This window comes from Melozone crissalis, unplaced genomic scaffold (assembly GCF_028551555.1).
Source record: "Melozone crissalis strain CALT ecotype California unplaced genomic scaffold, PUWL_Pcris_2 ptg000088l_1, whole genome shotgun sequence".
In the NCBI taxonomy this organism is placed as follows: Eukaryota; Metazoa; Chordata; class Aves; order Passeriformes; family Passerellidae; genus Melozone; species Melozone crissalis.
Genome location: NW_026535865.1, coordinates 3987051 through 3996616, shown reverse-complemented (window position 1 = coordinate 3996616; position 9566 = coordinate 3987051). Strand labels below are relative to the sequence as shown.

Sequence of the window (9566 nt, the reverse complement as noted above, 5' to 3'; positions counted from 1 at the left end):
GCCAGTGGTCAGCAAGTGGCCGGACACACCCACAGGGAGGTCCCCGAGGCTCAGGTGTCCCTCTGTCCCTCAGGTGTCCCTCAGGTGTCCCTCTGTCCCTCTGTCCCTCAGGTGTCCCTCTGTCCCTCTGTCCCTCTGTCCCTCAGGTGTCCCTCTGCAGTGGTGGCTCCCCCTCCCCGCTGTCCCCACGCTGGGCAGGGGTCGGAGCAGGGTGGGGGCGTTGTGGGGAGGGGGCTGAGCCCGGCTCAAATCCGGGATTTTCCGCAGCTTAATCGCAGCTTGCAGGGATTCGGGATTTCCGTGTTAAATACGCCGGGAGATTTCTGCACACTTAGGGCCAAAAATGGAACGAGGGCACCGTGAGGAGACCCCGGACCGGGAGAGGGTGGCTGGGGGGGAAGAAGCGAGTGTGGGGTGCAGGGAATGGGGCACAGGGTGGGATATGGGGTAGGGCACAGATGGGATCCTCTGCAGGGTGAGGATGGGGCTGGGGGCTGCTGCCTCTGCCAGGAGGGTCTGGGAGCCTCCAGACAGCAAAGGGAGCTGCACCCACCTCCCTCCCCAGGCCCAAATCTGGGAGACACGAGGCTCCTGCTTGAGGGTGGCCCCTGACACTGTCCTTGGGGCTGTTTGCGAGCTTGGGTCTAGGAATCCTTCCCTGAAACCCTCGGGTGCCACGGGCAGGCAAAGCACTCCCGGCCGAGAGAGCCCAGGGAGGCTGGCAGAGCTCTGGGGTGGTGAATTTTGGGGTCAAAACTCACCCCTCCGTGGTTTTGGGGTCAAATCTCACCCCCGTGGTTTTGGGGTCACATCTCACCCCCGTGGTGTGGCACCACCCCTCGGATCCCCCCAAGCCAATGCAGGGGAGGGGTCTCTGCCGGCCAGGAGGGGCCTTGGGGCAGGGGGCACCACCCCAGCAGCACAGGGGGACAAAGGTTGATCGAGGGGGCTGGCGATGGGTTGGGGGCGGCCCCGGGGCCCCCCGGTGCCAGGGCACGGTGCGGAGCGAGGTCGCTCCCGCTGCTGTGCTCGGCCCCGCCCGCCCTTTGTCTCTCCTCCTTCTCCCCCCCGACCCCCCCAGACCCCCCCCAGACCCCATCCCTGCACCGGCGGGGGCTCCAAGGGGGCTCGTTGGGGGCTCGGCGCCCCGGGAGGGGCCGGGGGCTGCGGGGCGGAGCGGGGGGCGGCGGGCGAGGGAGGAGGAGGAGGAGGAGGAGGAGGAGGCGGCGGGGGCGGAGGAAGCCGCCGCTCCCCGCGCTCCGCCGAGGCAGGAGCATCCCGGATCGCGGGGACACGGGGACATCCCCCCACCCCCGGCCGCCGCCGAGCCCCGGGGCCGCCGCCGAGGTGAGTGGGACACAAAGGGGCCGCTCCTCCTCCTCCTCCTCCCCCGACACCCCCTCCCCATCCTCCCGTCCCCGACCCCCGCCCGCGGCTGCGGCACCGTCCGTGCCAAGGGGAGGTTCCCGCTGCGCCCCCGCCCTCCCGGTGATACCCCCGGTAAATCCCCCGGTATTTCCCCCCCATCACCCCTTCCTTTCATTGCCCCTCGTCGCTGCATCCCCGTTTCGGTGCAATCTCGTGGGGTTGGGCCGGGAGGGTTCGGGGAGCCCCATGCCCGGCTCTGCGGGCACACCCCCCTCTGCACGCCCTCCGCATCCAGCCTGTCGCGGTGGTGACCGCCTGTCGCGACAGAGCCTCCGCCCCACCTGTTGTTGTCACAGCCCCTGGCTCGGCTGGGCACCCCTGGGGCGCTGGGGGCACCCCCAGTCCCAGCCTGATGAGGGGGGCACTGCTGGGACCTGGGGGTGACCAGGAGGGACAGGGGGTGTCCCTGCAGGGCCGGGGAGTGGCTCGGGGGGCTCATCCTCCTCCACAGATTTGGAGGGGTGACCAGTGGTGACCGTGCCTGCCATGTGGTGACGTTGATGCCCCCACAGCCTGGTGGGACCCCTGTGCCTGCCCAGGACCATGATCCCCCCCAAGGAGAAAACCCGCGCCCCCAAGGACAGCATGACACTCCTGCCCTGCTTCTACTTCGTGGAGGTGGGTGTGGGGAGGGTGGGCACGGCCTGGGGGCTGTGCAGGGGCTCTGTCCCCTTCCCTGGCACAGCAGGTTGGGTTCTGTGCCCCGTTCTGTGCGGTGCCATCGCTCTGGGGGTCGTTGGTCCCCCCTCTGTCCCCCCCAGCTGCCCATCGTGGCCTCCTCCGTGGTGACGCTCTATTTCCTGGAGCTCACGGACCTCTTCAAGCCGGCCAAGGTGGGTTTCCAGTGCCATGACCGGGCTCTCTCCATGCCCTACGTGGAGACCAACGAGGAGCTCATCCCGCTGCTGATGCTGCTCAGCCTGGCCTTCGCCGCGCCCGCCGCCTCGGTGCGTCCGGGTTTGTCCCAATGGGGATTGGGGTGCTCCCGGTGCCTGGCAGCGCCCAGCATCCATCAGGGGGGCTCTGCCAACAACCCAGGCCTGGGTTCCTTCCCAGATCATGGTCGGGGAGGGCATGGTGTACTGCCTGCAGTCCCGGCTGAAGGGTCGTGCTGGTGCCGAGGGCAGCATCAACGCCGGCGGCTGCAACTTCAACTCCTTCCTGCGCCGCACCGTCAGGTTTGTGGGTACGTTGTGCCACGGCCTGGGTAGGATCCGGGGGCTGGAGGGGATGTGGGGCCACCCTGGCTGTGACAGCAGGAGCACAGCCCCACACAGACCCTGGACACTGCATTGGACCCATCCCAGTGGGTGCCCCAGGGCTGGGTGAGTCCTGGCTGCCCCACTGTCCCCATCCCAGTGGGTGCCCCAGGGCTGGGTGGGTCCCGGCTGCCCCACTGTCCCCATCCCAGTGGGTGCCCCAGGGCTGGGTGAGTCCTGGCTGCCCCACTGTCCCCATCCCAGTGGGTGCTCCAGGGCTGGGTGGGTCCCGGCTGCCCCACTGTCCCCATCCCAGTGGGTGCCCCAGGGCTGGGTGGGTCCTGGCTGCCCCACTGTCCTGTTCCACCCCCAGGTGTCCACGTGTTCGGGCTCTGTGCCACAGCCCTGGTGACAGACGTCATCCAGCTGGCCACAGGCTACCACGCTCCCTTCTTCCTGACTGTGTGCAAGCCCAACTACACCCTGCTGGGCACTCCCTGCGATGCCAACCCCTACATCACCCAGGACATCTGCTCAGGCACCGACAAGCACGCCATCCTCTCTGCCAGGTATGTGCCAGGGGAGCCCTGTGTGGCACTGCCAGTCCTCCTGCCCTGTCCCAACCATGTCCCTTCTCCCTGCAGGAAGACCTTCCCATCCCAGCACGCCACACTCTCAGCTTTTGCTGCTGTCTATGTGTCGGTGAGTCCCCAGCGCTGCTTGGCACAAGTCCCATGCCATGGGCAGCTGTGTCCCTCTCTTGTTTGCACAGACAAGCTCTGCCCAATATTCTGCACCCAAGCTGGGTGTGTGTGCAGGCACCTGCAGCTCCACACGCACCCAAGAGCTCTGTGCATGGCCAGGGTTGTGACTAACAGCCTGTTCCTGCCCCAGATGTATTTCAACTCCATCATCTCGGACAGCACCAAGCTCCTCAAGCCCATCCTGGTCTTTGCCTTTGCCATCGCTGCTGGCATCTGTGGCCTGACCCAGATCACCCAGTACCGCAGCCACCCCGCCGATGTCTACGTGGGCTTCCTGATCGGCGCTGGCATTGCTGCCTACCTGGTGGGTGCTGCTCCTGCCCATGCCCAGGGAGGGGCTGGGGGATGCTGTGGGGCTGTTTGACTCCAAACTCTCCAGAGCAGCTGTGGCTATGCCATCCCTGGAATTGTTCAAGGCTAGGCTAGACAGGGCTTGGAGCAACCTCATCTAGTGGCAGGGATATTGGACTAGATGACCTTTAAAAGTCCTTCCCAACACAAACCATTCTAGGATTTTCTGGTTCTCCTTCCCACAGGCTTTCCATGCTGTTGGCAATTTCCGTGCCCCAACGGAGCGGGTCCCAGCCCAGGCACCGGCCAAGGACGCGCTGCGGGCGCTGACACAGAGGGGCCACGACTCTGTCTACCACCAGAACAAATCTGTGAGTGCTGTCATCATTGTGCAAGAGTTCCCTTGTCATTACATTGCAAAGGCTCCATATTGCTGGAGTTTTGTGCCTCCTTGATGTTTCTTGTAGGCAGCTCCTCCAGGTACTGACTCTTCCTTGTCCTCTGACTCTTCCTTGTCCTCACAGTAGCCAACTGTGTGACGGTGTTCACAGGGGTCTCAGGGTGAGGGAAGAGACAGGATTTGACTCCATGTTTCAGAAGGCTTGATTTATTATTTTATGGTATATATTACATTAAAACTATACTAAAAGAATAGAAGAAAGGATTTCAAAAGAAGGCTAAGCTAAGAATAGAATAAGAAGGAATGATAGCAAAAACTTTTGTCTTGGACAGAGAGTCCGAGCCAGCTGACAGTGATTGGCCATTAATTAGAAACAACCAACATGGGCCAATCACAGATTTACCTGTTGCATTCCACAGCAGCAGATAATCAATGTTTACATTTTCCTCCTGAGGCCTCTCAGCTTCTCAGGAGGAAAAATCCTAAGGGAAGGACTTTTCATAAAAGATGTCTGCAACACAACTGACTCCAGATCCCTCAACCAACCAATCTACTGTTCTGTAACACTCTTCTTATTATTGGCTACAGGTGTGGCCTGTTAAAATGAGGCCTGCTCCTAATCTTTAGTAATTGGTTCAGCTGCAACTCTTTAGGGTATAAGATTATATTCCATACCACTTTCATTTACCCATATTGTGTCTTGGTTTGGAAAGAAAGGACTCTGCGAAGGAAGGCAGGAGCCTCCCCTGAAATGGAGAATGTAAACCCTCCCCACCCCTCTGAATTGCTATAAATTTTAAATTAACGGGCTCTCAGGCAAAAAATATGGGAGCAAGAAATAACAGCTCTTTAATAGGAAAAAAAAGAAAAGGATAAAATAAACAATGCAGTAAACTAGAACAACACAGACAGAGTCAGAACACACCTGACACCCTGTGGGTCAGGGTGTTGGTGGCAGTCCCATTGGAATTGTGGCTGCAGCCCTCCTGCAGTGTCAGGGGTGGTTCTGTTGGAGCAAGGGGGATCTGTAGGGAAGGATGTATTCTTCCTCTGAAGATCCTGTGGAAGAAGAGGCAGCTGCTGTTCCTCTGGGGAATCCAGTGGAGAAGCTGTGCTGGTGTCTCAAAAACCTCTGGATTATATCTGGGTAGCAATGCTTGGCTGGTGTTCCAGAATCTCCAGATTATATCCAGGTAGGAATGCTTGGCTGAGGTTCCAGAATCTCCAGATTATATCCAGGCAGGAATGCTTGGCTCCTCCCTCTGGGCTCCCATCTCCCAGTGGGATGCTGTAGTTCTTATCAGCCATGCAGTGACATTCAATAGCTGTTATCAGCAGATGTCCCCTCCTGAGGGACGTGTGAATGTGGTCACTCAAAGAGAGAGATAAGGCAAACTGCCCACCTGACAAAAGATAATCTGCCATACAGATGTTAACAGAAAACACCTTGCCTTGCAATCTGGAACAACTGCATCCCCCTCCAGGTGAGCACCGACGAGCTGAACCCGCAGGCGCGCCTGGAGGAGGCGGCCCGGCCAGTGCCCCGCGAGAAGAACTCCCTGGGCAGCCTGAAACGGGCCAGCGTGGACGTGGACCTGCTGGCCCCACGCAGCCCCATGGGCAAGGAGAACATGGTGACCTTCAGCAACACCCTGCCCCGCGTCAACACGCCCTCCATGGACGACCCCGCGCGGCGCCACATGACCATCCACGTGCCCGTGGACGCCTCGCGCTCCAAGCAGCTCATCACCGAGTGGAAGCAGAAGTCACTGGAGGGTCGGAGCATGACGCTGGCCGAGGAGGCGGCGCAGGGCCGGGCTGTGGGGGAGCCCGGTGAGGAGGTGCCCCCCTCTCTGTACCCCACGGTGCAGGCACGCTCAGCTGAACGGGCAGCCATGGGGCCCCGTGTGCTGATCCAGCCCCGGCCGGGCGCCTCGCAGCTGGTGCACATCCCCGAGGAGAGCCAGGCGGGCGCCGGGGCCGCAGCCGGCAGCGGGGCGGCCGTGAGGGCCAAGTGGGTGATGGTGGCAGAGAAGGGGGGAGCGCAGAGGGTGGCCAACCCCCCGCGCCTGATGCAGGTCATCGCCATGTCCAAGCAGCAGGGCCTCGTCTCCGTCACGCCCAAGCACTCGGAGACGTCCTCGTCCTCCACCAGCTCTGACTCCTCACAGTACCGCTCGCCCTCGGAGCGCGACAGCTCCAGCATCATCACCATCGACGCCCACGCCCCTCACCACCCCGTTGTCCACCTCTCCGCTGGCAACGGGCCCTGGGAGTGGAAATCGGGGCCGAAGGGGCCGGAGGGGTCAGACACCTACGAGCTGGGTGAGGTGGGGAAGGATTTCCACGGCTTCCGCCCCGCCAAGAGCGCCGGCGTCTCGCCCGGCTCCTCTGTCAGCGACATGGAGCAGGACGAGCCGCGCTACGGCAGCCTGGCCGCCATCCCGGGGGCAGCAGGGGGTGGTGGGGAGCGGGTGGAAGCCCCCCCTGAGGGGCTGCTGGCCACAGCCAGCCGTGACTCCACGCTGAGGAGGAAGCCGGCCGAGCGGGACGGGCCAGGGGACAGCGAGGTGGACCTGTACTACAAGAAGATGCAGGCAGGCCGCAGGTTTAAGGACTGAGCCCCGGTGCCCGAAGCCCCTGCCCTGATTTGGGGGGCTCTGTGATGCTGGGGTGCCTCTGCAGGGGATGGCAGGATGGGGCTGGATTTGCTCTGGACCAGCACGGCCACGCTGGTGACATCTGTGGGACCCCCAGCACGGGACCCTGCTCCTGCTCGGGCAGCTGGTGGGGCTCTGCCCCCCACACGCTGTGGGGCTGGGCAGCTCCAAGCACTTTTGACTTTGTTTTTCTCTCTAACACTGGTGCTGACATTTCCGAGGGGTTATTTTATTCCAGCTCTGGAAGTGGATGTCTGTAGGGGGGCGGGGAGGGACAAATGGTGCTGAAAAGCTTTGGGGGGAATAGATTAAGGGGTTTAACAGGGGGAAGAGGCTGCTGTGGGGCAGCAGGCCCTAGCTCATGTGGGGGTTTGTGGGTGCTGGGGGTCCTGTGACACCCCCCCATCCTGGTTTATTTGAGGGAGCCTGAGGGTGGACAGACTGGGAGGGGGGATCTGCCCAGTGCTGTGGCTCTGGGTGTGAGAGGCTGTAAATACTGCAGGGACTGGAGGAGAGGGGGATTTTGGGGTGGGGGTGCAGTGGGGGCTGAGCTCTGCCCCAGGACGAGCAGCCCTGGGCTGCAGCCGAGGTTTGGGGGGAGCAGGGACAGGGAGGGGATCTCCAGGCTGCGAATGTCGGGCAACAGCTGGAGCTGCTGTGGTTTAAAAAGCAAATAAACACGTGGATGTTGCCTGGCTGGGTTATTTTGGCAGGTGGGGGCAGCTGAATCCCACGACTGGGTTTGGGGGGGCAGGACCAGGGCTCTGTGGGAGTTCCCAGCCCCGGGGAGCAGCGCTGGGGCAGCCGTGTCCCCCCCCCTCCAACAGGACACTGTGCCGATGGCACCAAACTGCCACTGCCAATTGGATTAACAGTGGATATCCCAAAGCCTTTGCCTTGCAAACATATGGATTATCCACATAACCCTGACTCGGTGCTGGAAAAGCCACCCGGGATTAGCAGGAGGATTGTGGCAGCAGCTCGTGGGGTGGGGTGGGGGAGGTGGGAGAAGAGGGGTCCCACTCCATCCAAGCAGCACGAGGGGCCTGGGGCTGCTCCATCCAGCCGTGGTGACCCGGAGAGGTGACGGGAGAGGTGACCCGGAGCCGCTGGCGAAGGTCACCGGCATTGACGCGGCGCTCCGGCGGTGCCGGGCGGGGGTCGGGGCGGTGCGGGGGCTCCCGGCCCCGCGGCGCCCCCGCGCTCACGGCTCATTGCGGTGCCGATGGCGTCACACGCCGCTTCCCGCCGCCTCTGACCCAGCGGTTTCCATGGCAACCGGCAGCCCCGCATCGCTCCCGCAGTCTCGGGCACCCCCCCGGCCCCGATTCGCCTTGGGGAGCCCCCCCCCCCCCCCAAACAGCCGCTGCTGCATCGCTCGGGGACCCGCGGGGTCCGGAGGGACCATCCTCATCCTCATCATCCTCCCCCCACAGGGCTGCAGCAGGAGGGGCTGTCAGCCCCCACTCATCAGCTCCAGCCCGGGCTCTGCCTCGGCACCACTCGTGTCCCTTTTCCCTTGGGGACACCCTCTGCCCGGAGTCCCCGCGTGTCCCCCGAGGCAGGGCCCGCCTTTGTGACACACAAAGGGCTCAGCCCCACTCCCGGCCCCGCCCCGGGGCTCGCTTTATGATTTGGGATTCCCGAATCGCTCCTCGATTTGGGGTTCCGGCTAATTCCCTTTCCCCACCCCGCGGGGCTGGGGGCGTGGGGAAGGCCGGGCTTTAGGGTGCTCCTTCCTCAAGACCGGGCTTTGGGGCGCTCACCCTGCAGGCAGTGCCTTCCCCCGGCTCTGGGCAGGGGCTGGAAGAGCCCTTTGGTGCAGAGTCTGCGTTTTTTCCTGTTAAAGGCAGCGTTCAGGGCAGTTTTTCAGAGCCAGCTCAGGGTGGGGAGGAGGCAGAGGCAGCTCCTGACACGGTTCTGCTGTCCCGGGGGTTCTGCCGTGGGAAAGGACAGGACATGACGCCCCTGAAGCCACCGCTGTTCCCATGGGGACACCGACCATCGCTGCCACGCCGGGGGGATCCTTCACCCGCCCCAGCAGCCGAGCAGCGTCCGAGGGGCCAGGGAAGGGCTCAGGGATGCCCGCGGTGGTTGCAAAGCCTGGGCTGGGCCCCAGAGAACTCAGGGAAGCAACCCCAGAGCGATGACCCTGGGCCCGGCTCTCACGGGCAGCTGTTACAAATCCCATCCGCCTTTCAAGGAACAACAGAGGTCCCTTTGAGCAGCCCCCGGCTCCGGCAGGACCCCCTCGGTAACCCTGGAGGCAGAGGGCTGTGCAAACGCCTGTGGAATATTCTGGAGCCTAATGGCAGCTCAGCCCAGAGGGATGGGCCCAGCAGAGCCACAAGAGCAGCTCCAGGTGGGGATTGTGTCCCCGCAGTGACTTTGGGACAGGAATGTTGAATGTACAGAACCAGATCCTGAGGGAGGTCATGGAGAGATGGGCATTGCACCTCATCCCACAGAATGGAGAATGCCACATCCAGCCCCACAGCTACAGCACAGGACTACAGAGAGGAGGGTTTGACTCAAAAGTGGGTTATTTTTCATGGATATTAGCCAGAACATATGGAAAGTTTAGGAACATGAAGTAAAGTGCTGGAGTGTGACACAGGCAGGGCATCAGTGAGCCCTCAGGGCTCTCTCCAGGTCAGACCCCATCCCATGGCCCCATGGAGACAGGGACACGCACTGCCAGCCCAGAGGGTGGGAAAAGTCAAAGTTAAAATAAAATGAGGCAGCTGGAATTACATGAGAAGGAAAAATCAGAAGCAAAACAGGCACAATAAAGAGGAGGAAGATCAGGAGTGAAGGATACAGA

At 62.3% G+C, this 9566-nt stretch overlaps 1 protein-coding gene across 1 annotated transcript; it reads left to right on the top strand.

Moving 5' to 3' along the window:
* Positions 1-1247: 1247 nt before the first annotated feature.
* Positions 1248-6996, top strand: PLPPR3 (phospholipid phosphatase related 3). Its single transcript, XM_054291033.1, has 9 exons — positions 1248-1347; positions 1941-2046; positions 2190-2375; positions 2485-2614; positions 3001-3196; positions 3272-3329; positions 3522-3695; positions 3928-4053; positions 5567-6996. Exons 2-9 carry the CDS (start codon positions 1972-1974, stop codon positions 6701-6703), a joined length of 2082 nt encoding a protein of 693 aa, XP_054147008.1. The 5' UTR covers positions 1248-1347; positions 1941-1971; the 3' UTR covers positions 6704-6996.
* The last annotated feature ends 2570 nt before the right edge of the window (positions 6997-9566 follow it).